Here is a 27,765-nt window from a genome sequence, read left to right as displayed (position 1 = left end):
ACATCAGCTGTAACGAGCTCACAGCCCACACGTGAGCCTTGCTCGGTCCTCAGAGGAAGCAGCTGACGGTGGATCCAGGGGATCCAGTCCTGGCATCCAGCAGCTCCAGTCTCAGCCAGGACTCGGTGCTGCCACAGCACGGGGCACCCAGGACCCCCTTAAGGGGGGGGTGGGGGGTGTGACCAGCTGGCCATGGCTAACAGCCACCTGCCCACGAGGCACTGAGGGTGAGGAGCAGAGGACCAGGGTCACAGCAAGGGAGGGGGAATTCTGTGAGCAGCAGAGGAGCCCACATGCACACAGGGGTCCCACGGTGAGATCCCACACGGCTTGCACTGGCAGCACCGATCCTGCACCCAGCTGTCCCAAGGAAGCAGAGCAAAGCATGTGGGTTGTGGGGAAGGTTTTGCCCCCCCCCCCCGCTTGGATGTTTCATGGTGGAGAAGAGTCACCCAGGGCTGTACCAGCCCCTTCCCACAGCTGGGCTTGTGCTGCCACCAGCCCAAAGGCAGCACCCCCAGAGTGACCCCCTCACCCCCAAGCAGAGACCCCAACCAGAGCATCCTCCTCCCCACAGCCAGACCCTGCTCCCAGCACCACTCTCTATGAACCCAGAGACACGGCTTCCCTTACGCAAGGCGAGTGTTTATTCGGAGTTAACATTTGTAGACAAACAGGTATTTCCCCTTCCCCCCCATGCAGACTTAATAGCATTATTATTTTTCTTTTTTCATAAATAAAGATTTAGTGCTGGGAGCTTGCCAGCTTCACTGAGAGCAAAGTGCTTCATGGTGCAAGGCAGGTCGACCCCATCCCTTTTCTGCCTGGGACCATCTTGCACCGGTTTCCAGAGCCCAAATCCAGCAGAGCAGGAGATGAACCCCATGAAAGTGCTGAGACCTGACAGTGTCGAGTCCCTCAAGAGCAGGGACTCATCCTTCAGCGCTAGAACATCCCTTGGTCCCAGAGGCAACCAAAGCCACTCACCCTGCAGAGCTAGGTGAGGGTCCTCTCTCACCCAGGCCCAAAGGAGAAAAAAAAAGTCCAAGAAAAAAAAAAAGCTACAACTTCTTCTTTCGGTGTCATCCCTGCTGGTGAGCAGGATGCGTCCCTAGAGCAGTCCAGAGCCGGAGCAGGTAGCTCCCCAGCCTGGTGCCAGTGGTGATGGAGGCAGGAACATGGGGGCAAGCAGCACCACTCGACAAGCCAACAGGGTAAGGAAGTGGGGGGTTGGGTCAGCAGGGTGCAGGGGACCCCAAAGCCTCCCCCAGGCAGCGCTGGTCCCACAATGGCTGTGCCGAGCTCAGCACTGGGGACCTCCCGCGGGTTTGTCACCATCCGCAGCCCATCTGATGGGTGGTGGCACCATGAGCCACCCAAGGGCTCTCCAGGGAGCAGCGCTCCCTCTCCCAAGCAGCCGTGGGAAGGAGCAGTCCCCACATCGCTCTGCTTCCACGCACGGACAAGGGTTTACCACCCCTGGGTCCATCCTGCTGGCTAGAGGGCCACCACCACGTGCCAGCAACCAGGGTGTCCTCAGGGCCAGGCTGTCCCAGAGCTCTGCCCCGTGACCCTTTCTTAAGGCTATCTGGTGCCACCGGGTGGCTGGGACGCAAGTGTCCTCCACAGCCAGCCATCAGGCAGGGGAAGGACCACGGCTGGGCAGCAGGACGGTGCAAGGACGGTGCTTGGCCCCACCACTCCAGGGCAGGGGACACTTTCTTCTCTGCCAGCAGGGCAATACCTTGGTCCCACCAAGCCCATCTCAGTCCTCCTCCATTGGGCTACAAGCCTCAGCGTGGGCTACTCCTCTACATTGCACACAGTAGAGGTCCCTCAGGACCCCAGAGCTACTCATAAATAGGAAACTACAGACTCTACGTTGCTTCAGACAGGCAGCATATACAGTACAGGGTGGGGGAAGAAAGCCACGGACACCCCCCAGGGACATCAGCGTCAGCAGCTGGCCCCGAGCACTGTCACATCACGGCTTGGGCTTGTCGGGGACCATCCTCCGCTTGGAGCTGTAGAAGTCTGGAGGGCAGAAAGAGAGAGTCGGGAAGTGCCTCCAGCCTGCTGGGAGCAGCAGGGCAGGGAGAGGGGAGGTGTCCCCAAGGAAGGGTCCCAAAACCCAGCCCAGGTGGGACCCCCCCCTCAGAGCCACCCACCCCAAAGTCCCAGGGAGGAGAGCCTGTAGGTCTCCATCTCTTCTTTGGTCTCACTGGCATTGCCACCCCAGGCCCTGATCCTGGAGGACGGGCTCAGGCTGTGGGAACTGAAGGTACCGAACGATTTTTGGGGGCATCTTCAGCTATAAAACCCACAAGCCCAGTGCAAGCCCCCTGCCTGTCCCCCAGCAACCAAAATGCCCCCCGTTTGTGGCCTTTTCCCCTTGGAAGATTGATCCCCAGGAGAAATGCATGGAGGGTGGTCCCCTCCCCACACCCAGGCAGGGGTCTTGCACTCAAGTCCCCTCCATCTGTCCCTACCAGGAGAGCCATGACACCGCCAATGCCACCGAGCACGCACGGAGTGACACCAAACCTCCAGCACTCACCTTTCATGGTGGTCTGCCGACGTTTCAGGCCCTGTGGGGAACCAGCCCTGTAGACCTCCGAGCTCTGCTGAGATGCCTCAGGGCAAATCCTGCCAAGATGGTCCTTGGGGGGGACCTTGTGGACCAAGGAGCTCCTGCTCTCACTGCTGATGCCCGTGACCAGGCTGTGGACCTCCCGGGACGGTTGCTCAGCCAGGAAGACCCTCTCCCACTTGAACTGTCCTTCCAAGGGAGTCTCTGTCTCAAAGTTGAAGTTCCAGCGCTCCTGAACTTCCTCCAGGTGTTGCCTCATCAGGTCCTCAAAGTCATTCTTGAGTTGGTGGTGGTCCACAGGGCCAAAGAGGTTCCTGCATGCCTTGGTGCTGCATTGCATCTGCCCAGCCTTGCTGTGAGACAGGGGCATCGTGGCGGCTGGGAGGAAAGCAGAACAAGTTACTGGGGTGTTGGGCAAGGCACCCGCAAGCCCAAGGGCCAGCACACTTGCTACCAGAGCAAAGCACCCGGTAGCCAAGGTGGGACAGGCTGGGTTGGGCTCAGCAACAAGGCAGCCCAGAGGGGACCTCCATCTGCCAGCACACATCCTGGGCCCAGACACCTGGGATTTCAGCAGTGTCTTAGGGGGCAGAAGCTTGAGCATGACCAAGGTCAACCACCACAGCCTGGTGTGACACAGAAGGATGGGGAAGGTGCAGACGGTGCTCGCCATTCCCCCTCCAGCAGGTAAAGCCCTGCCGGGGCAGAGCATCCAGCATCCCGATGCTGCCGCCGGTTCCATCCACGACCCCACCGCAGTCTCACTTCCACGCGGGCACAAGGCAAGTGAAGCAACAGGGTGTTTTTCTGGCCAGGTTCTTCATCTCAAGAACCCAGGCCCAGTGGCAAGGAAGCCTTTTAAGCAACTGCAAAAACATGCCACAAGCTTGACCACTTGGTTTACCACCCTCCTTATCCGCAAGGAGCTGTTGGGCAACCAGAGACAAGACACTTTGTTTTTGTGTTTTGTTTTTTGTTTTTTTTTTCCCCCCTCAAACTGATGCCAAAAGCCTTGACCTTCATGGTTTTGGCAGAGTCTTCCCTTCCGAGCAGTCCCCCCCCCTCACACGTGCGGGGGGGGGGAGGCTAAGGGACCCCTCACGCCACCCACCCTCATGGGGAGCCTTGTTATCAGGGCAAAGCAAAGCAACGCTCTGGGATTTGACGGCTTGCAGAGCTAAGGCTTCATCCTGCTTGGATAACCAAGCTCATTAAATCTGCTTTAAAAAAAAAAATAAAAGCTTCATGGAAATAAAATCCCTCTGTACAAGATTGCTTTCTCATTGTCCACCAGATCTGGGACCCCCAAATCCACAGCAGATCGCCAGGCTCGCACCCCCAAACCTCCCCAGGGAGGGGGTGCTCAGCCTCCTGCAGGGATTTCTGCCCAAACTCAGCACCCCCAGCCCCCCCGAGCCCAGCACCGCATTGCCAGGTGTGCCATCAGCACGGCTGGAGACCCTCCAGGCAGGGGGCTTGGGAGGGCCACATCGGTCCCCAGGGCCACCCCGACCCCTCTGCCCTGCCCTGCTCCCAGAGTAAATTACATCCTGGAGTAAAAATAGCAATCCAGCTTCCCAAATCCAGCTTCCTATCTCCGGGCTGCCGGCGGCACAGCCGGGGTGACATCACTGAGCACAAGTCCCAGCATGTCCAGGCAAGCCCTGGCAGGTAGCGGGATGGGGACACACTCTGACACCCTGACCAGGCACCCCCGGCAGGGTTGGGCACCCACATCCCCCATCCTCATGCCACCCACGTCCCCCATCCCCCGGCCACCGCCAGGGCCCAGGTGCCACCCCACAGGAGGCAACAGCGTCACTCTGATTCATAATTCCACATCACCAGAGCCACCAGGGGCTAAGGGCCAAGGCCAGCCCCTCCCCCCCCAACCCCCATGTCCCCCCTGGGGGTGGCGATGCTTCCAGCAGCCCCTGCAAGGGCAGAGCTTTGGGGGTCCCCACGACACCGAGCGATGCAGGTGCATGGCTGCCTTAAGCCTCCCCCAGCCTGGCGACGCGGGCACTCCCGGGGAGGGGGGTACACACCCTCCCCCACCCCCACAGCCACCTGCAGCACCCAGGACCAGTTACACCAGTTGGGGAAGGCTTGCGGGGGGACGGGGACAGGAGGGGCTGGGAGCACAGCACCCCCGACGATGGATGGAGCCGGCAGCCGCTCACGGCACCGATGACCCTGGGGGGGAGGGGGGGAAGGGGGGGCCGGCGGAGCTAGGGGGTTGAAGACCCCCCCCCGTTGCCATGGCAACACCCCGTCGTCCCCCCCCCCTCGGTATGCTCCGCGGCGGGGGGCTCTGCGGCGACCGCAGCGCAGCCGGGGCGGAGGGGGGGGCACTCACCCACTCCCCCGGCACCGGGGGACGCGGACCTGGCCAGGAGCTGCCGCCCGTTCCCGTTGCGGCGCGTTCCCCTCCCCCCCGAGCCTGCACCGGTGACACCGACACCCACAGCCCCCCCCCGCGGTGACACCGACACCCACAGCCGCCGCCCCCCCGCGGTGACACCGACACCCACAGCCCCACCGGCTGCCGCCCGCACTCACCGTCGCGTCTCCCGACTGCCGGTGCCCGTCGCGCCGCGGTTTATAAGCGGAGGGACGGGGCGGGGCCTCCCCCCCCCCCCCCCCCCCCCCGCTCCGGGATTTCCCTCCCGCCCAGCCCCGCCCAGCCCCGGGGGTGCCGCGACCGCCGTCACTGGGTGCGGGGACCCCCTGCCTCGGGGTGCTGCAGGGATCCCCCCCATCAGGGCATATAGGGAGCCCCCCATGAGACAGGGACCCCCTCACCAGGTGCTAGAGGGAGCCCCCCCCCCATTAGGAGATACAGGCACAGCACTCCACAGGGATTGCAGGGACACCCCCAGAAGGGGATGGAGGGACCCCCTTCCTTGGGGGGGTGTATGGACCTCCCCATTAGGGGATGGAGGGACTCCCCTACCAGGGGATGGAGGGACCCCCCCCATCAGAGGATACGGGGACCCACTTCCTATTGGGATGCAGGGATCCCCCCCAGAAGGAGATACTGGGACCTGCTTCCTGCAGGGGTGCCAGGATCCCCCCACGGGGGATACAGGGACCCCCCATTAGGACCTACAGGCACCCCCCTCCTCAAGGGGGTACAGGGACACCCCCCAGAAAGGGGGTGCAGGGCCCTCCCCATTAGAGGATGCAAGGACCCTCCCCCCCCCAAAGGATAGAGGGGTGTCCCATCCCAGCTGGGAGACGCAGGGTCTTGGCTGGCTGGAGGGGGGTGTCCCCATCCCCCCCAGGCTTTCCTGCCCCCCAAGTCACTGTCGGGGGGGGAAAACGGATTAAGGAAGGGGCGACTCAGCCCCTCGGGGTGCCCAACCTCGGAGCCACGCTGGGGTGATGCTGCCCTGGTCCCCAGGCAGTGCCCGACCCCGGCCCGGCCGCAGGCTGCCCCTGGCCCCTCCTGCAGGATTTTCTCCCGGGGGGTCTGCTCCGCCGACGGGACCCCCCCGGCACCCCGGCTTCGTTTTGGGAAGGATCTGCTGGTCCGAATCCTGCAGGCTGCGGGGCAGGGATGAAGAGCAGGAACAAGCCCGTGCATGTCCCGCAGGAACCCGCGAGGAGGATCTGGAGGGATCTGGGGCTTAACTGGGAAACATCCCAGTCCACAGGCAGGAAAGGTCTGAACCCAGGGCAGCCTCTGCCGGGGGTCAGTGCAAGGCCGGAGGGCACCTGCCCGCGCGCCTGGTCGGTGGGTCCAGTCCTGCCCCACGGCCGAGAGCTGATGCCCTCGGAGCCAGCTGCCCCGCGACGGGGGGGCCACATTCGGCAGCACCCTCCCGGCACGGCACGAGCTGCCCAGGCCCCGCGGGCATCACGACTCGTGCAGCGATGCTGCGGGGCCTCTGGTGGGGCGCAGCAAGGTGGGGCGCAGCAAGGTGACACGGTCCCAAGTGACCAAGGGTGGGTTGAAGCAGCCCCATGGGAGTGCCAGGCACCCTCCAAGGCCCCTGCGGCCGGCGGGTGCTGGGGTGCTCAGCAGGACCCTGGGTGTGCAAAGCACCCACGTTTCCCTGCTGGACCAGCAGCTTCCCGCGGCCCGAGCGGCTGGGGAAGGTGTCTGGGCGTGTTTGGCCGCAGGCTGCCGCGCCGCGGGGGTGTCTGCCATCGCCGGTCCCCCCCTGCAGCGCTGCCGCCTCTGGATGGGCACGCTGGGATGGGGAGGGAAGGTGAAGGACGGGGAATGTGAAAGCATCCGGAATGACTATCACACGCTGCAGAGATCTAGCCTGGAAAGCTGGGATCCATCCTGCCTTTCCACCTGCCAGACGCAGGGAAGGAGGGGGCGAGCAGCAGCCGCCTTCCCTCGCAGGGAGCGGGTCCCTGGTCTTCCCATCTGGGAACTGGTTTTGCTCCTGGTTGCAAAGAGCCGCCTTTCGAGCTGCACTGCGGCGGGCTGCCTGCGTCGCTGTGCAGTAGCGGATCGTTTCCTCGCCAACCTCCAGCTCTGCTCCAGCTGCAGCTCCTTGGCACGCTTCTGCTGGACGCGAGGAAGATGTCCCGAAGGGAAGTTGGACACCGGCCCAACTGCAGCACCATGAGCATCCTCCCCGCACCGGCTGCGCCAGGGCTCTGAGGCGAAGCAGCATTTACCAAGAGGATACTCACTGCTTAAACGAACTCTGCTTTTTGTAAAATCCACAAAAGGCAACGGGACCGTCGGAACCGGCAGCTTTTGAAATTGGTGCCCAAAGTGGTGGAGACAGGAGCGGCCTCGCTTGTGCAGCCGGCGGCGAACTCCAGCCACCGCGGATGCAGGAGCGAGGGATGAAAACAGCACCGTGAGGCGGGATAACCAACGGCTGCGAGCATCCCACTTACACGGGGGATGTATCCCAGGGCAAAACCAGCCAGAAAATAAATCAGACCTAAGTTATCCCTTAGGAAAAGAACTCTGTAACTCTCTCTGTGATTTGTTTTGGTGGGGTGGGGGTCCACTCCCTGCGCCCCGGGATAGGGGGGGGCAGGTTTCTGGCTGTTGCAAACTCCGCTGTCACTCCCCCTCCTCGTGCCCCCACACCAGGAGCTGGGAGCGCTGGCACTGGGGGTTACTGGAAATGGGAAGCGGGGAGAGGAACAGCGGCGGGGTCTGGGTCAGAGAGTCCGTGGTGAAGCCTGAAGTGGCATCACCAGAAAAAAAAAGTGGCGGGGGGCGGGGAAAAGTGTGATTAATACAAAAGGCAGTACAGGAACTTAAAAAAAAAAATCTCAAAGGTGACTCATGATGTTCAGCCCCAGCAACACGTAGGAGGAGGTCAGAGGCGCAGGGCTGGGGACGAGCAGGGACAAGGGTGGGGGGGTGTCTCCTTCTCACCATTTTTAGCCACCGAGTGGGAGCTGTCACCTCTCCCGCGCCAGGCTCGCCCTCCCCGAGGGGTGTCCCAACCCCCACCCGGCAGGGGTGTGATCGCTGGGGAATCCATCCTTACAACTTGCCTGAAAATCCCATCCTAACGCCTGGAAGCAAATGGAATCACATTAAATAACCGCAGATTTCACAAACGCCAACATAACCTTCTCCCCAGCACCGACAGAAGCCGGGGTGGCTGCCCTGGCCGGGGATCCCTTGGGAAAGTTTCTTTCCCAGCGGATCTCCCCAGGTGGGTCCTGCCGGGAGGGGAAACGGCTGCAAAGACATTATTCATGGCAGGCAAAGTCGGTGCGTGACTCAGCCCGTCCGCAGCACCGGCACAACCAGGGTTTCATCACGGGAGCGTGCCCAGGCACATCGCCTCCACCGCTGAGCATCGTCCTCACTGGGGACCCGGGGCGCAGCACCCCCAAAGCCCCGGGGAGCTGGGGGGGAGCTCTGGCACGCGGCGGGGGAACAGTTTGGGTCGGGTGATGGAAGTCTGGAGGCCCCAGGCTTGGATGAGGTGGAGGATGGGGAGCCACAGCCGGCAGCCCTGAGCCCCAGGAGACGAGCCAAACGGCGTGCCCAGGAAGGATCTCAGCAGGCCGAGGGCCAGCGACTGGTTTAAATGCACACAAATACCTACACATAAAGATTTGATAAAGGCAGAATAACCACCATCAGTAATATGTAAGCACGTGGTCAACCTGGAAACATTTTCCCAGACCAAAGCCTGCCAGCGCCGATGGCAGAAATGAAGAGATGCGCGCGGTTCCTCACCCAGCCCTCCCCAGCAGCGGGATGTGGAGACCTGGCGGTCCAAGCTGTATGGGAAGTGGTATTTTTGGGGGGGAAATTCATATTCCTTTAGATCAACCAGCGTAGGGGGAAGAAACAGAAAAGGGCTGGGCGGATGAGCATCCATCCTGTTGGGATGCAGTCGGCAGTGACAGAGCAGGGCACGCGCTGTTGTTTTTCCAGGTGGGATAATTGTAAACTCTGCAAAAAACTGAATTTCTGCCCAGGGAAACAACCCAAGAATGAAGGAACTGGTCTAGGACACACCCCACCCCACCCCGGCGCAGAGAGCGGGGCTGAGCACATGGGCTTTGAGGTCCAGTCCTGCCAAACGCATCATCCAACACCCCAAAGGTGTGACCAGGGCTGTCGCCCACCTCTACGGATGGCGGGGGGTGACTCTCCCTCTTGGAACAGCTTTTACTCGCACGAACACCCCGGGCAGGTGTGAAATCCCTCGGCTCGGGACAGCAGATTGACAGGCACTCGCTGTAGGTGTAAGCGGCTCTGCTGGGGACAAAGCCCCGCAACAAAGCCCTGCGTGTTCAGGCAGTAAAAAACCCTCTTCAGCAAGATTCAAATCTCCAAGATTTTTTTTATTATCTCCACTAACAAGCTTTTTTCTTTTAAGTGGGAAACGTGAAGGCTCTTAATGAAACACTCACGCTCCAGCAAAAGTCTAAATGAACCCAGTGTTCAGCTGAATGGCGTTTATATCCCAGCGAAGACTGTTTTCCCATCAGCTCTTTGAAGTGCCCAATTAAGTGATTTTATACTAATAGGATTTTCCCAGGAAAGAAAGACAAGAATGACAAAACGCTGAATGCTTGATTAACTCTGCCCCTAAAAGAACTCGGATCGTGTTAATTGACTGTTTCCCTGCCATATACAGCCCTTGTTTGCTCCATTTATGAAGGCATTTTGATGAGACACCGGACCCAGCAGAGTGGAAATAGAGTCCCACCGAGCACAAATGGGGGATGCGACAGTCCCTAAAACAAGGCCCTTCCTTACTGGAAATACTCCTGGGTGCGTGAGCCAGGCTATGAATCGGTCGCTTCATTCGGCCCCTCACTCATTTTCATCCCAGATTGTTTTTAGCCCCATTCATAGTCATTAACGTAATTGCTTCACTGACTTTCCATGAGCAGCTTGGAAGCTTTGTGTGTTGGGTTTGGGGGTTTTTTTTTGTTGTTGTTGGGGTTGTTTTTTTTTTTCCACTGGCAGCAAAGGACCTCATTGTTCAGAGCCCGGCGAGGGCAGCAGGGAGTACCTGGCTTCGAACCCCGCGTTCGTTTGCCTGTTTATTTACTTGCTGCTTCACCTCATTGACTACGGCCCGAGAGCAAGGCAGGACCGAGCAGCCGGCCGGCACCCACGGAGGGGGCACGGGCACCCCGCTGGGAACCGAGGCGGGCGCTCCAGCCTTTTGGAAAGCTCCACGCAGGGAACATGGTCCATCCAGAACATCCACAGGTTTTTGGTTTTTTTTATTGCAGCCACTTCTTCCCATGCAGGGAACACGGTCCACCCAAAACATCCACAGGGTGGGTTTTTTTTTATTGCAGCCACTTCTTCCCATGCAGGGACCATGGTCCACCCAAAACGTCCACAGGGGTTTTAGGTTTTTTTTATTGCAGCCATTTCTTCCCCGCAGGCATCCCAACGAGGGCAGGGAAAGCTTGCCGTTGAGGCAGCAGCAGGCCAGCGGGATGGATTGCTCCAGCACCTTCCACGGCAGGATTCACAGCGTGGGTGGGGATAAGCAAGCGGAGCGTGGGGCAGAATTGCTCCCGTCCACGTCTGTACGGGGTCCCCAGCCCTCGGCAGCTCTTGGTGCAGCCAGGCCCACGGGAAGCCATCAATCGATCCGACTTCTTTTCTTCCCGATGGATGACACGCGTGGCACGGTGCTGCTGCGGGGAGATTTGTTGCTCCCCGAGCTGTGGCGTTGTTCAAAATCCACCAGGAGCATGATCTGGCCCTTTATAGCCGTGCGTGAGAAGGAGGTGACTGTGGAGAGCTGCTGACTAATGCTTGCTCACGATACGACCTTTAAAAATAATCCCGATTCGGTGCAGTCACAGGAGGATGGGGTGTCTGCGAGTCCCTCGGCTCCCGCTTGCGGAGGCAGCGACACCAAAGCCCAAACCTGCGGCTCCGGCAACGTGTGCTGGCCCGCTCCCCGTCCGGCACTGCCAGGCGGTGGCTCACCGTGTGTCAGCACCTCCTGGGATCTCCCCGCTCATGTCACAGGTTTTGGGAATCCTGTCACCCGGGGTGAGGGCAGGCACGGGGTCGTGATTCACTTGGCTGTGGGCGAGGAGTGGGGCAGAGAGGGCAGGGGCAGCACGGCCCCATGGCACTGGGAGCGAGGGGACGGCTCAAACGGCAGCGGCAGGAGGGCAGCACCCGGACCACGCGCCGCAGACGGCTGTCACGTGCGGTGACCGACGCTGTGCGGGGCAGAGGTAATGGGAGGGGACAGCTGTGTGTGCACAACTTCCAATAAAGCCACCGGAGAGATATGACAGCCGCCACCTTGACGCCGGGATAAGGGTCAAAAGCATTTTCATTCCTACGTGTCGGTCGTGCACAGCAGGACTTCCTGGAGCCGGGGTGAAGGAGCAGCTGTCGCCCCACACCGAACCCCGCCGGCCTTGACACCCAGCGCTGGCACAGAGCTGTGCCACACCTGCTGATGGGGACGGCCGTGGGCCACGCACCGTGGTGGAGCTCTGCCCCGCTCCCCACGACGGGGATCCGAGTCAGGGAGTTCCAGGCGCCAATATGGAAAGGAAAAACCTTTTTCTTTTGGTTTCAGCTGCCCTCACTGGTTTCCCTGCCTCGCCCGGGAGAATCCCCACTGCACCAGGGAAAGGCAGTCTGCTGCATCTTGGAGCTGCCGGCAGCAGCGCAGGAGAGGCTGGGAACAGGCTGAAAACGCCCTGTACTGCACCCGCCAGCAGCGACGCTGCCCCAGCGCCCTTCCCACCTCCCGCAGCAAGCCCGGGCTTTGCAGAAGACCAAAAGATTTATGGATGTAACCGTAATATGCCACAAAGAGCGCATATGCCACAAAGCGCGGGAGGGAGACAAAGAGGGAGGTGGCGAGATGTAAAATGTGAAAACCTCAAAATGTCTATAGGTCAAAAAATACCCCACCAGTCCCTGTCAGACTGATCCTGCGGAGGGGGAAAAAATCTGGGGAGGGTTCAGCCCCGAGTTTTGGAGCAGAACGTGTCAGCCAGGCAGCGAGAAGAACGGCTGCTGGCAGGAGTGGCGGCGTACCACACCTGGAGCCTATCGCCCTAACCTCCTCCCCAAAAGCTTGACATAACACTGCATGAAAAGCTGCTCGATCCACGTCGTGCAGCACCAGGAAGCACAGCACCCAGTCCAGCCGGCGGCCACCCTGCCGTGCCCGACCGCCTTTTAATGCGATGGCAAATAACGTCGGTATTAGTCAGAAACGAGCGACTGCAAACATTTTATAGCGAAAACGGATGGCAAGCCCTGCATGGGCAGCGGCGGGGGAAAGGCTGGGTGGAGCAGCGGGGCTTCCTCGCAGAGACGCCCCTGAATATTGTTGAATATTCATGGGCAACGCAGCCCCCGCGTGCGTGCGGCGGAGATAATGCTTGGCTCACAGCTGGCAGCAGCGATCTTCCAGCCGGCTCCAAAGCGACACCCAGGGTGACACGGAGCCCCACCCTGATACCACCGCTCCACCCTGATACCGACGGAGGGTTGTACCGGGGCGCGCGGCGGCGCCGGGCTGCATGGCGGGGGACGTCGGGCAGCGGCGCGGTGTCGCTGCGTGCTGGCGGTACATCACAAGCCGTCAGCGTGCTGGCCAGCCAAGTGTCCAAGGACAGGGCAGGATGAGTCCTGGGGTACCACGGGAAGGTTGTGGAGGAACGCCGCTGACATCAGTGGCAGATTCTAGCTGGGAAGGACATACACTTCCCTTTTCCAGCTGGGATAACCCCCCCAGAAAATCTGACAGCTAAAATTATTTTGAGGATCGAGCAGAATCACCACTTGAATCAACGTGAAGATTTGTCCAACTAGAAGTTTTGTCAGCTAATACATTATTAAATAATAGATGAATGCATCACTTGGGAACATAGCGTTCCTATTGCATAGTCTATTTTCTATTTGTCTGGATCTCATGTTTATTTTTGTCCATGACAGGATTTGCTTGAAGGGCACTAACAGAATGTAACTAATGGCAGCATCTCAGCGAAACTTCAGAAATGAAACAGAAAACCAAGACAGCGCCAGCATTTCAAGGAAGCCGGATGGCTTCTCGTGTGGGCTGGCAGGCTGGGGTGCTGCTTCAGCTTCCCCACTGCTTCACCGCACGGCTGCCAAGGGAAAACTGCCTTTACTCTGCCCGTTTGGGGCAGGCTGAGGTGTGGAATCGGAGCTCGGGAAACCGAGACCCGCCTTCGTGGCAGGTCCCGGGTCCTGTGCCAGCGCCCGGCTGTGCGGGAGCTAAGGTCGAACCAGAGCTGCTGGAATTCTGCCCTTTGGCCTTCTGTTTGCAAAAGGGGTTGATGCTCCGGGTTTTTCACTTTCTTTCTTTCCTAACTACTGCTCCATCAGCACCAGCGTCAGACAGTTCATGATGGTGACTGTAGCTCAGGTTTTGGGACAATATTTCTAGGGTACGATTTGAACACAGGTACAAGAACGCGGATTGAAAGCAGCAGAAATGGGAGAAAGTTTGGCAAACGTTCGGGTGCTTTGAGGATCTTTATGTCGGGAAACATTGCAGCATCTCATGGTGATGAGTAGAAGAAAGTAAAACTGGGAACTGAGAAGTGACGTTAACAGCAGAAGAAAAAAAGCCACAGAACTGCTGGGGCACTCGTCACTTCCAGCCAACGCTGCCGACAGGTCCCCACAGAAGCACGCAGAGATAAGAGGCATAACCTGCCCTGCCAGGCAACGCTGGCTGCTGCAGGAAGACCCAAGGGCACAGCGCAGCGACTTCAGACAAAAAGAAATGCAAAGACAGCCCAGGGAAATGCATCCATCTTCTATCACGAACCTATTTTAGTTCTCAGTGTGACTGGAGCACAGAATAGCACAGCTCCCGAAACGCATTCGTTCCGGAGGTGAACTGCAGCAGCTCCCCACGGCAGCTGAAACAGCGTCTCGTTAACTGGAACCACTGCCAGCGTTCCGTACGGCTGCAGCATCTCGCCAAGCACGACCCTGGTCAGCTGAACCTGCCTGAAGGCCGGTGAGACACATCCTACTGAAGAACGAACGAACATATCTAACCTCTCCATCTTAAGTGCAAGGCATGTTCTTAAAACGACCCTCTCTGCCATAAATAAAGAGCAGCATGTACATAAAAAGAAAAAAGCCAAACCACCCTTTTCTTCGCAAAACCACTCGCACACAATGCTCCCCCCAGGGAGAGCGTGAGGGAAGAACGAACTGCACATAGGCAGAGGGTCGTTACGTTGTTCTAACGCGCTTCTGGGATGTGCTCAGATACTGCGCCGACGGGCGGCTGAGCAGCTCCGATAGCATTAACCTCAGGATGCTTCTGCTGGGCAGAACGAGGGGCGGCTAAACCTCTCCCCAAATTAGAAACACAGCTGAAGACGTCAGCGTGAGCGCTACAAAACCCAGCCCTGAAACAATTTGGGAAGTGGCAGAGAGCAGCAGTTCCCCTGCCAGCGCCCAGGATGGGGTGCAGGCCACCCCGTGCCGCCAAGGAGCCCCTGGATGACATCGCTCTGCCCGCTCCAGGCCAGGCCACCGTGCTCCGTGGCCCCTCCTGGTTTAAGGATCTTTGGGGAAGGGTGAGGGATGTCCCAAGCCTTAGAAGGTCAACACAAACATTTCCTTGTACGTTTAATGTGAAAGAATTTTTAAACGCAAGCACTACTGGTAAAGAGCGCTCCCAGGCTGGTGGCCCTCTCACAGAAGCAAACTGGAAGCCTTAAGTCCATGAACATGTTGCTGCATTAAAAATACCACCTGCTAATTACACCCTGGGAGGAGGGCTGTGCACAGTCAGCATTCACACACTTCCCATCTTTCTCTAGAAGCTGCTCATTTTGTTCCCCATCAGAACCCCACCTGACAATCTAAAGCCAGCTGCCTGCTGCATGCAGCGGGTCCAGCCTCCTCAGGCAGCTGAGGAGCAGGATACAAAGCCAGAAACCTGGAACTGATAAATATTCCCAAGTTCCACCGACTACCTCGCACACTAATCCCACAGCGTACGCTGTCCCCAGTCAGCTTTCTGTCTGTCCTTTCCCCTCGGTAGCTGATGCTGAAGGTTACTCGTCCCAGTCCCACACCGCTCCCTCCGCACCGCGCCACTGCAAGAGGAAGCACCTGCCGGCAGAGCCACAATCCTTCTGCAAATCAAACACAGGGATTAAAAAAGGGAACGCGGCCGTGTGTGGCACATGATGTCATCGCAGCCCTTGGCTGCCTTTCCCCTAAGGCAAACATCCCGAGGGGAGCTGTCACCGTTTTGAGACCAAACCCGGCGGGGCAGCAGCAGGCCAGGAGCCCCAGCCGGCTGGTGGGGCCACCCCGACCTCTGCCGGGGAGTCGCGACAGCGCGTCGCAACAGCCACAGCTCGGCTGCATGCCGGCAAGAGGAGGGATGCGGCTTTGGCACCTTGGCAGCTCACGCTGTGCCCCGCTTGGGATGATTTAGGGCTGCTCAGCGACGGGGAGGCTGGTTACACTCGTAGCAGAGCACCAAGCACCGCTCCCCAGGGAACACCTTGACGATAGTCCAACCACAAGAACTACTGAGTAATTAACAAAATAACTAGATGCTGTACTTCGGCGGGGAAGAGGTGCCCCAGCTGCCGAGGGCAATGGATACACAACTCCCCTTCCCAGCAGCATCTCTTTCCGATACAGCTTGTCACAACCTCCTCCCCACCTGGGTACCACCAGCAAAGGAATTAAAACCACCAGCCCAACCAGCATGGCAGATTTAATCTGAACACACATCTCTGCGTTTAGCTGCAGCTCATCATCTCCTGGATACAGAACAAAGGAGCCCCTGGGCTGCCCGGGAGCTGTGGCTGCACCCCAGCCTTGCCGCAGTGTGACGGTGACACCTCCATGCAAAGCGCCAGCTCCCAGCCCCACCATTTCAAACCAGCCATAAAACCTGTGTCGTTACCAACCCCCAGCCAGGATGCGGAACACCCCAGGGTGAAGCTCTGGCTGGTTTGGGGTGGGAAGTGCTTAGGAGCTCGCCCTCAGGGGGGAAGTCAAGCCAGCATCACCAACTATGGTCACCTAGGACCAACATGTGCCACCAGCACCAGATGCCCAGCCTTCTGCCAGGGTGAGAGATGGCAACACCATGGCAGCAGCCACCCGCACTGAGAGCGGCGCCCGAGCAGTCAGCGCTGGTGTCACAGCGAGACACAGCGGTGTCCTCTCGCCCCGTACTGCAGAGCGTGTTTTATTTGAACAGTTGTGCCACGAGACCCAAGCGTGCGTTTCACAATGCCAAGGTACACAGCAGGTACTCAAGTTAAATACCGAACAACAAGTTGTAACCAAAACTTTAATCCCAAGGATCTCACAAAAGACATTTTACAAGTGACATGAAAATTCTTGTACAGTAAAGAAATGTTTAATTCTTAACTTTTACAATGTACCATTACACACAACACATCCACTCCAGCTGCAGTGCTGCTGTGTATTTGGTCTATTCGGAGGTTCTGGAATAGATGGTCTGTCAACAATCACCTACGCAAGTACTCTAAAGTACAAAATTAACTGACCCTACCACTAAAAAAAATTGTATTTCACATGATATAAAGTAGCTCTGTTCCAGGTAATGGAAGTCAGAACTAGAGCTCTGGCTAAAACTGCAGCCCAGCCATTCCCCTCGCACACCACTGGCTTGACATTCCCGACTAGCTCAGAGAACTGTACTACAAAGCATCTACATCTCCCCCTGCATGACTAGCACCGCTCACAGCCACGCTTCTGCAATGAGCATGTCTCCATCGCGTGCCTCCTCCCAAGAGCTGAATCCCAGCACAACACAGCCCAAGCACATCAACACCAGAAGCATTCTTCTATCTACGCAAGACAAACTGCTCACCATTCAGCACAAACACAAAATTATGTATAATGGTATATTGTAAAGCGATTAATATTACAAATCATATGTTCTGCTCAGAACCATATACAGATTCACATCTTTACATTTGCCACCTGTTACAAGATACAAGGAACAAAGCAAGTTCAACAGCTAAAACATCTTAAAAATGCACCTAGCTTTATGAAGTTTCAAAACAAAACAATGTTCTGTACATACTCCTCCTGTCCTCAGATCTAATGACTTCCTGTACACAGCTCCTCATACTCCTATTTCCTCTCGTTTGACCTGGAGCGACTGAAGAAGAACAGACACATTAGTACCCAGGTGCCAAGAGCAGCAGATTTTGCTTTAACACACAGCCCTCCCCCCCAGCCCAAATCAGTGATTATGTTTATGCATTTTAAAACCACTGTTCATTTAATAAATTAAATAAATTTAAATAAAGTATTTAATTTTTCAAGGTGAAGAACCTCGTAAGACACTAGAGACAGCTCCCCACCACAGCCTTCTTCAGTATCACCCCAGACACCAAATCATTTTTAGGCATTTGCTCAAAACACCGACAGGCTCATCCTACCTGCGAGACCTGGAGAAGGAACGAGAAGGCTTGTGATTCCTCTCCCGTGAGAGTGATCGCTCTCTTCTTCTGTCTCTGGAGAGGGACCTGTTCAAGATCACAATGCCAAAATGATTACAGTGTCAAAGCTAAATTGGGTTGAACAAAGCTATCGGAACAGCGTCCCTTCAGGGAGTTAAAAAGTTTTTAATTATTCATCTGGGGGAAACCCACTGAAGATCATGGCATTAGCCTTTCCTTCAGGTAAGAACAATCAGTTGAGCCATACAACACAGCTTAAGTTGTGCTGCAAACAGGCATCTATCTCTCCCTCTGCAGCTGTGTACAGCTGCTCGCTCAGACGGCGAGCAACAGTGCCTCTGCTGACACTGTGCCCACATGCGCTTACGCACCCCTGACAGTAACGCAGCACTATGCTGCAGGAACATAAAGATCGCCTCCAGACTCTGCGAGCTTCAAAAAGCCTAACACAGAACTGCGTTACAGTGCTGGGCCATTACCACCTGGCATTCTACAGCCCACGACAGCAGAATGCGCTCACTGTGTTTCTTATCTGCTTGTGGCTCCCAGCATCTGGGGGAGTGTAGCACCTTAACACAGAAGTTTTGGGAAAAACTGACAGGAACGCTGGGAAGCTGCAGAACAAAAAAACCCCCATAAGTGCTTCCATTCTTGACATCCTTCAACTGATAACCCTGGAACCTAAAATAGCTGTGTAAATATATGAACTCCAATCAAGCAATGACAGAAGCAAACCCATTACCTCCCTTTTACTGGGTTACAGCGCTTGCCCTGGAGTCTCTGAACGCATACAGCCCAAACATTCAGCTGTTCCTGTTTGTTTTTAAACCTCCTGGACAAAACGGCCCATGCAGTAATTAACAGATGCATACCTGCTGCGGCTGCGAGAAAAGCTTCTCCTTCGTGGTGATCTAGAACCAGAAAAAGAAATGTGAGGCTTTTTATCAATTCTTTTAGCATTAATGGGGTGAGGCATTTCCCAACTTGTCAAACTCACTGTTGGGCCCAGGGAACGTGCCAAGAATAACTGGCATCCATCATCCAGTAAAAGGCATGGAAAGATTAGGCAGTAAAACCAAGCTCAGTGTGAACAGCACGTTTCCAACCATGAATTCACTTTAACTAAGAATGCTTCATAGCAGAGTTGTCCAATGCAACACTTTCCATTTCAACTAAATACACTGCCCAGAACACCACACCAAAGTCCCACAAGTGGTTCCAAAAAAAAAAATAGCACAGACCAAATGTTTTGGAACCCATGCAAGCCAAAAAGGTCCATAACACGACATAAAAGAGATACCAAGTGGAAAAAAGTGAAAATGCGCTGTGTAAATATTGATAATGCCATTAAGTGCGCTACATTAGAACTGCATATTGTGATTGTCATTTTTAATGCCATAGAGTGTGTTTAGACTATTTTCTTAAAGAATAAAAATTAAAAAATAAAAAAATAATAACCTTAGCTCGGCCCAGTTCATCCCAAAAAGTAAATGTTTTAAGTTTTGAAAACTGTTAGTAAAACCATTTAAAGGTGATAGGATTTTTCTGGCAAGGAAAAGCTAAGTTTGTTAGAGCTTTATTAAAAATTTAGTTTGGCATCTCACATGCAAATATACTGGTTTTTACGTTATTCAGTGTAAGAGCTTCCATATCACCCTTAAAAGTTTTCTCAAGCAACATATGTACGTTACCACTCAATTATGCACAGCCAGCCTTTGATTGAGAAAAGTAATTACTTATAAGCCGCTTACTCCTTATTTTAACCAGCAGTAAACTGTATAAGCAGGAAAAACTTACTAGTTTTTGGTTTCAACAAGCTAGAAATGGTGAGGTGAGGCTGCCGGACTGACTGCCAAGAAGAATTTGCTGAAAAGGTTTTGCCAGATGTTGCGTTGTATTTAGTTGGTTGGCGAAGGGGGTGTTGTGGATTTTTCCTGCTTTTTTGTTAGCCGAAGGCTGCTGCTGTAGTTGTTGTGAAGACATTTGGTAAATAAACAGCTGAGCTGATTGGCCGGGAATGTGTGGGCGGTCGAGGTGGCTGCTGCCGATTTGGTTAAGGTTGGAGAGAAGGCTGAGAGAAAACAGCATGCTCGGGAACCAAAGGGCGGTGCAACCTGACGACTGGCCATGCCTGGGTCATGTGAAACGACACCAGCCAAGCTGAATGGGGCGCGCTGGTCACATGACGCTGAAAGGGCTAGTTGACTGGCTAATGCAGACTCAGAGGGTGGTGAGAAGAGACATGATGGTGACTCTGTAACGGGTTCATTTTTATTAATAGATGGACCAAAAAGCATAAAAAAAATGAAAAACAAGCCATCAGTACAACCATCTATTAGCTAACAAATACTCCTAATGTGTTATTTTTCAACAGCAAAAGGGTAAGCTCGAAACCCTGACTCGTGAGGACTTCACTCACCTGCAACAGGTAAATTCAGTCCTGCAAAAACCACGTTGCAGACTTAAACCGCCAGACAAGCTAGTCTGGGTCCAAGAACGTGTCAGTTACCAAAAATCCTGCTCTATTTTAGAGCTCGGTTTGCAAACCTCAAGTGACAGGATCGTCACCCAATGTTCAATGTTTTAATTCCAAACTAACAGTGAAGTGTCAAGATTCTAGATGTTTAGAGCAACTGTTACTCGGTCTATTATTCAACAGCTGCCTACTTGGAAAGTATTTCAATTGCGCAAACAAAGCGGAGAAACACATCTGTATGGAAATGCTAAGCTGCCGTATGTCATGTTTTGCCATTATGGAATAAAGCAAAGGAACAGCCTAAGTTGAAGTATGGGGAAGAAAGGGAAAGTGTGACTAGAAGATGAGCAGATTTTAGGAGGAAGGAGGACAAGTCCAGGATAGAGGGCACTGACTACCAACTTGCACAGTGACCTAAGGACAAAAGCCAACATTCAACACAACTTAAGTTCACCTCGATTTTGTGGGGTTTGGGGTTTTTTGGTATTTTTTTCTTTGGGTTTTTTTTTTTTAGCATTTGCCATCTCCAAATTGTGATCAGATAGATGAATGTTATCCATCAACATGCTTTTAAAAAGCCTGCTTCTAGGATGCTACGTGGTAACAGTGCCAACAGCTCTATGAGTGTACTTTGACCTAGGGTACCTGCGACGAGGAGGAGGACTTCTTCTGCGATAGTCATCTCGAGGACGCCTGCCCCAGGATGGAGGTGGACCACGGTTCCGACTCCGTTTCTCACCATTGGAGAGCTCCACTCTGACACGACACCCACAGAGGGTTCTGTGAAAAAAGACTGACATCCATTAGCATTTCCAGGGACAAGTCTGCATGCACAAGAAGCCCTATGGACTTGAGAGAGGCAAAAGGCACAGACAAGGGCAGAACCATTGTCTATACACATCAGTCAAAATACGCAGTAGTCAGTATAAAAAAAAAGTGGATTCCAGCACAACAAACAAAAGGTTTGGCCATTTTTGAAAGCTTGCCATGCCATTAAAAGCAGGCACAGAAGGAACCAAGCAGAGTCTCCCTGATCAGTTTTGCCTCTTTATAGCAACACCATCCTGGATTTAACTCACATGCACCACGAAGTCCAAGTCATGTCTAACTTAGAGTCCAACTCTAAAATGTAAAATTAACCATCCCAACACTATTCCTGCACTATGAAGAAACATTATCCTTGTATCACTGTACAAATAAACACTGCGTAACTAATGTGCCAAGTCCTTGGTTTCGCCAGCTGAAGCCTCCCAATTCAGACTATCACTACCCACACCTCCTGATTTTTCACCAGGCAAGCCAAACACACAAGAAGCTAATTTTACCTTCCATCTAGTTCTCTTACTGCATCAGCTGCATCTCGTGGATCTTCAAATTCCACAAAGGCAAAACCAGGAGGATTTCTTGCCACCCATACACTGCGCAGAGGTCCATAGTAGCCAAAAGCTCGCTCTAATTCAGTTTTGTTGCCATTGTTTCCAAGGTTACCCACATAAACCTTGCAGTCCAGCGGACAAGAGTCACGATGCATTGCTAGGACAAAAAAAAAAAGCTCATGTACATTTAATATACAGCACGTGTTTATTCACTTACAAGGAAGTAATGCTGTTGGTTGCTTTTTCCAGAAACTGAATTTGATAGAAACATTAAGCTGCGTGGAACTGGGGGTGGGGGTGGTGGGGAAGGCGTCTAAAACCAAACCAAACAACTAGCTGTTAGATCGTAAATCACTACTTTTAGGAATTTCGTTCACTTCTAAGGCCTCCCAACTTTGCAAGGGGGTGTTTCCCTGAGGCCCCCTCCCCGGCCCCCGGGTGAGGGCGCGGGCCGGGCCGCAGGGGGAGCGCTGCGCGGGAGAAGGGCTCCATTGTTCTCGGAGCGGGATCCAGGGGAAGCTGCACACGGCGGAGGAGGAAAAGCAGCGCCATCTCCGGCGGAGGCCAGGCCGGGAGCGCTCGGGGAATCCCTCCGGAGCGCTCCGCAGCGCGGCCTGAGGAAGCGGCGCTCCCGCCGAGCGGGGGGAAGGCGCCACACCACCCCCGCGGCACCGCCCGCCCGGCCGCGCCTCGCCTCACTGGCCACGCAGGAACGGCGGCGAGCGGCCTCTCCAAGGCAATCCGCGGCCTCCCCGCTCTCTCCCCGCCCGGTTTTCCTCAGCGTAGCGGCAGCCACCGCCCGCGGCCCAGCTTTACAAAATGGCGGCTGCTCTTTGTTTGCCGCCACCGGGCACCGCCGCTTCCATCCGCCCTGCCGGGGACCGAGACCGCGGGTGCCGCCTCCTCCCCCCCAGCCCTCCGAGGTGAAGATCCTCACCGATGCTAAGAGGGAGGGCGCGCGAAGGGAGCCCGCGCTAAATTCGTAGCCGACTCGACCCTCAACGAGACTCCCGCTCCGCTTTTCCTCACTGGACAAAATGGCGGCGGGCCCCTGCCCCGCCCGCCCTTATATACGGGCAGCCTCTCACACGTGACGCAGGCGGCAGCAAATCAGGAGGGCGCTGTTCGGCTGATTGACAGCTCGCCTCATCCCGCCGCCTCCGCGCGGGCCCGAACGGTCGGCGGGCGGGCATCGCCTCAGCGGCGGGAACATGGCGGCGGGGCGTGCTGCCGGCCCGACCTGCGCCTTACGGGCTGCTGACCGACCGAGGGCTCCAGGCCCCTGGCACCGGGAAACGGCAGCGCACCCAAGGAGCCCCTTTTGCTGCCTGAAAGGAAAAGGGAGGTTTTCTTTTCTCGTGGAGCCTCTCTGAGCCGGTGGGATGCATTCAGGCTATGTTTGTTAAGCATCATCCCCTCGTTGTTAGGGTTTTACACGTCTGAAAGCTTCAGTTCACTAGTAACCATTTTCCCCCATGAGCAGGGGTTTTAAATAAACACGTTGAGCAAAGCAGTGTTAACTCAATAGTTTTTGGTGAAATTTACATCTGGGCTTGGGCCTACTGAGGCACCACAGAAGGAATTGATTATTTTTCAGCACTCGGTAGAAAACAGGGGGATTTGAACTGAGCAATTTTAGCCTCAGAGAGCACTGTCTGTGGTGTTTGCGCTTTACTAAACTCTCATTCATTTAGACAGGATATATGAGTTTTAAATAACTTGCTCCAGAAGGGTTGCCGTAAATACCAAGCCCCTGGTTCCGAGTTACCAGGCGACAGGAAAAACCCACCCAGGGCCGCCGCTACAGCAGCCTCCCCAAATAAATGTCCCTGGGCAGCCATGTCTGGAGGCTGTATTTAATCCTTTTTGACTTGTGCCAGACAAGACAAAATTACCTGTTCCAAGTATAATTAATAATACTTGCAGTGCTATTATATGCGATAAGACATTTTGAGTACAAATGAATGCACACGGATGGTGTTTTCCGAGCAGGAACTATGCAGAGCATGGGGTGCCCTCAGTCTGCTAGAATTGTACCGGCGTATAAAGAAAAAAATTATCAGAATTTAAGACAACCAGCTCATATAATTCATTAGAATCTTCCAAAATCTTTTGCAGCATCCCTCATTATTTTTAACAACTCTTTTCAGTAAAATCATCCCAAGGGTCAAAATTGGCCAAGGGACAGAAAACCAAGGATTTGGAGGTACTAGATACTCTACAGTATCTTTATCGTGTTATCTGACAGTTACCTGCTTTTAATTAAAGAAATATAACACATTGTAATCTAAATTAGCTGATGGTTAATGTCCTGAGGCAACACAAAGAAAGGAAATAATTGAAGCAGACGTGGGGCTGTTCAGCCATTTCACTTGATGATTTTTTTGGAGATGATGATCTCCCCTCCCTTCTCCGCTGGGGTTTACAACATTAACTAGACCCTGCCTCATACCACACAATGTACATTTGCAACAAGATTTAAGTTTTGCAACAATATTTAAATAAAAGAAACGAAAACACATCAAACATGAGTTAGAGAGCAACGTGGACAACCTTGTAATCTTAATAGATCTTTTAATTTCACACCAAAGTTACACCTGACATATGAAAATAATTACAGATGACAGACTTGATAACAAAGGATTTATTCAGAAGTAGGTTCTCCTCGTGCAAAGTAAACACAGTGTTCAGCACTCACCTAGGACTCACCTGTTCTGTTCAAGGAACTTCCTGCATGGGCTTAGGCCCAACACCATGCTTTGTAAATCACATAGCATAAAAAAACATGTAATCCAAATCCAATCCATTTTCAGTCTGCTTTTGGCATTATAAAGCAACTCAACGTGGCACATCACGGTGACAAAAGGCAGAGGTTAGAGGCAACTGCATCCAGCCAAAACCCCAACCTGTTTCTGCAGTCGGTTTTAGGATGCCCCAACACAGCCACACAACATTTCAGTAATTTGAAAAGTCAGCGTTTTGATTGTGCTCTGAGAGATGATACCCTGACACAGCTCTGAGCAGCACTATATATGTGTACATACACCTAGATACGAAAGCTGCGCTGTGCTATGTTGCTTTCTTCCTTATTCCAGGTTTCTAAGATAGTGTTTGAAAAATCCTGCTGCGTTGCAACTCTTTTGCTTTTGCAGTAAGAGAACACCAGTTGTGCCCAATATTTATGTGATGTACAGAACTCTGACATTCATCGGCTCTTCCGTACAAGGAAGGTGAGAACACTGACCTTACAAGCAAGACCAGCTCTAAACAGGTGGGCCAAGACTGGACTCAAAAGGCACCTAATGCCGGCACGCTGTACAGCGGAGCGCAGCTATCTATTTTATAACGTGGCCAGACCGGAATCCATGGCCAGACTGACAAGGAGGAAGGTATTATATTCAAGCTGCTATCATGGCTTCTGAGATTTAAATGTCACAAAAGAAAATGAGCCTATTCCAGCCATTATGATTTGGAAGAAACCTCAGCCACGTGAGCTAAATTTCAGGGATACTTCAGGAGAGAGACAATATTTACTGAAGAATATTTCTATCCGCAATAGGATCTCTTAGAGTTGCTCCTCAAGCAAAACTAGACATTAGCAAAAATACTTATTTACTGGCATGATTCTATCTGTGGAAAACGTCATTACACAAACACAACAGGAACTGGTTGAGGGGACAGGCCTTTACTTAGTCAGAAAACTGACAGCAGAGTCCTACCTCAGCTGGCTACTTGTGAAGGTCTTGTGGATTCACCCCATTTTCACATCCTGCCAACAGACTAATCTTGATGAAGGCTATTTTCTAACGAAGCAGTGACTTACACTTGCCTGATCTTTTGATACACTACGTTCAGCTTGCATAAGCTTATTCCCACCACAACGGCTCTTCTGTTTACAGGGTGCAAGTCCCTGTTCCTTATTCTTCCACTTTTAAAAATTATAAATTTTTACACTGTGAAGGCCTTCAGCTGTGCCTCAGACCTCAAGGGAGAGTGAAAGAACAGACGATAATTTATACATCACAGACCTAAACTAAGGCACACTCAGCACCCAGCGCAGGGGCACAGCATGTCCTCAAGGGCACTGGAGGACTAGTTTGCAAGAAGCCAGTTTACTTGAATGACACGTCATTGGGGGACTCTTAGTTCCTCAGCCTTCATCCCCACCTTTCCAGGCATGAGCCTTCTGCCATTGTTGGGGTCCCACTTCCTGCACCTTTCACACCTAAGGGCTGGGTGTTGATGGCCACCCCAGACCCTGTGCTGGGAGCCCCACGACCTTTGCGTGGTGGCAGGCTGATGCACCACTCTCCCTCAGGACCAGTACACCATTTGGAAGCACACCAGTGCAAGATCCAGCACACCAAGTGTAAGGTCCTGCACCTGTGTTGGGGCAACCCCCAGTTATCAATACGGACTGGGCAGAGGATGGATTGAGAGCAGCCCTGAGGAGAACTTGGGGTTGCTGGTAGATGAAAAGCCCAGCATGGCCCAAGAACGTGTGCTTGCAGCCCAGAAAGCCAAACGTATCCTGGGCTGCATCAAAGGAAACGTGGCCAGCAGGTCGAGGGAGGGGATTCTCCCTCTCTGCTCCGCTCTGGTGAGACCCTCCCTGCAGTATGGCATCTAGCTCTGGGGCCACGGACCTGCTGGAGCACGTCCAGAGGAGGCCACAAAGATGCTCAGAGAGCTGGGACACCTGTAAAGACAGGCTGGAAGAGTTGGGGTTGTTCAGCCTGGAGAAGAGCAGGCTCTGGGGAGACCTTACAGCAGCCTGCCAGTACCTAACGGGGCCGACAATAAAGCTGGGGAGGGACTTGTTACGGGGACATGTAGTGACAGGACAAGGGGTAATGGCTTTAAGTTAAAAGAGGGTAGATTTAGATTAGGTATTAGGAAGAAATTCTTTACTGCAAGGGCAGTGAGGCGCTGGCACAGGCTGGCCAGAGCGCTCTGGATGCCCCTGGACAGGGCTTGGAGCAACCTGGTCCAGCAGAAGGTGTCCCTTCTGGGGTTGGAACTAGATGCTTTTTTAGGTCCCTTCCAACCCAAAGCATCCTATCATTCTATAATTTGCCAGCACCATTAAAGAAGTAAGAAATCCAGCCCAGCTGCGTCCAATCTGGTCCTTTAAGAAACACCTTCTTGGTCCTACAGGTATTAGCAGCTGGGCACCCCTGCTAGCATAGAGCCTGGGGGACAAGACACCCGATTCTCAGGTAGCCTGAGGGCTGCCCTGCTTCTCAGGCAGGATTTAGGGGCTGCCCCTGAGCCGCAGCCCCGGACCCACCGGGGGGTCAGCACCCCCTGCCCAGCCAAGGCGCAGGCACCAGGTGGCGGCAGTTCTCCGCGCCCGAGAGCTCCGGGGCAGGCCCGGTGCCACCGGGAGAAACGCCACCTCCTATTTTATTTCTGCTCAGTCGAGGTTCTCGGCAGACTTCTCCAGGCATCCCGCAATGCTGTCGAACCAGGGATAAACTCTGAGGGTGCAGCAGGTGTTACAGAAACAGCAGAAAGGCCCCGAGGCTTTGCATCAGCTTCATCCAAATTTGTTTTGTGCACAGAAAATATTCCCTCTGAAGTCTCTTGTGGGAAGGAAAGGAGTCAGCCCCAGGCTTGGCTTCAGGGCAGGTTTTGCAGGACAAAACACTTACCCTTGCTGCTGTGTTCAGAGAGAACTGTGAGTCTCAGGCACTTCTGTAAATCTGGCTTGAAATTAGAAAATGGAAAACGGCGAGCCTGACTCATGGCTGTTTGACTCTTAATTTTAATCCCCTGGAAGACCGGAGTTCTCTCTGGGGTGATGCAGTACGTAGTGGAGTAGGGACCAGGATTTCAAACTGCCCCATGCAGTCCAGATGCTGGCTCTGGACCCTACCTGCCACAAATGCAATTACTTAGGGCTCTCCAGATTGCACAAGACGGTCCCGCAGCGATCACAAGGTGATACAGAAGAGCTATGAGCACGGAGGGGAAGCCTGCAGCCTGCTCCCCAGGAGCTGCAGTTCATCTGCTGTCAGTGGTTATGGCTGTGCTGCTGCTGCTGGCTCCTTCCTCCCAGGGCCGAGAGGGCTGGTGTCAGCCCCGTTAGTGCCCAGAAATGCGGGTGCAGTGGTGCAAAAGGCTTTGGCCTCTGGGTTTGCTGCGAGGTGTCATTTCCTCCGACCTCTCAATTAGGGAGGCCAGGAAGGGAGAGCAGTTATTCATTAGCAGCTGCTTCACCAGCAGCTCAGGGGAACTATATTTACCAGCCAAGTGTGGTCAAACAGTTTCCTCTCAACAGGGCGGTGTCTTTCTTTCCACACGCCGCACTGAACAGCTCATATGAATTTTAGTCTGTTAGGCTAAGAGCAGTTAGGGGGAAAAAAAAATAAAATCCGGAAAAGAACAAGGTAGATTTTTGCATTAGG

At 54.4% G+C, this 27,765-nt stretch overlaps 2 protein-coding genes across 2 annotated transcripts; both read right to left on the bottom strand.

Moving 5' to 3' along the window:
- Positions 1-624: 624 nt before the first annotated feature.
- On the bottom strand, positions 625-5,215 carry CDKN1A (cyclin dependent kinase inhibitor 1A). The gene is made up of 3 exons (XM_055727982.1): positions 5,153-5,215; positions 2,558-2,968; positions 625-2,034 (listed from the first exon to the last, which is right to left on the bottom strand). The coding sequence occupies exons 2-3, from the start codon at positions 2,958-2,960 to the stop codon at positions 1,985-1,987; spliced, it is 453 nt and encodes a 150-aa protein (XP_055583957.1). The 5' UTR covers positions 2,961-2,968; positions 5,153-5,215; the 3' UTR covers positions 625-1,984.
- An 11,130-nt stretch (positions 5,216-16,345) lies between these two features.
- Positions 16,346-22,416, bottom strand: SRSF3 (serine and arginine rich splicing factor 3). Its single transcript, XM_055727981.1, has 6 exons — positions 22,293-22,416; positions 21,305-21,512; positions 20,625-20,759; positions 18,376-18,414; positions 17,483-17,569; positions 16,346-17,199 (listed from the first exon to the last, which is right to left on the bottom strand). The coding sequence occupies exons 2-6, from the start codon at positions 21,508-21,510 to the stop codon at positions 17,172-17,174; spliced, it is 495 nt and encodes a 164-aa protein (XP_055583956.1). The 5' UTR covers positions 21,511-21,512; positions 22,293-22,416; the 3' UTR covers positions 16,346-17,171.
- Between the last annotated feature and the right edge of the window lie 5,349 nt (positions 22,417-27,765).

The sequence above is a fragment of the Falco cherrug genome, chromosome 16 (genome assembly GCF_023634085.1).
Source record: "Falco cherrug isolate bFalChe1 chromosome 16, bFalChe1.pri, whole genome shotgun sequence".
Classification (NCBI taxonomy): Eukaryota; Metazoa; Chordata; class Aves; order Falconiformes; family Falconidae; genus Falco; species Falco cherrug.
This window is presented reverse-complemented; position numbering and strand designations above follow the sequence as displayed.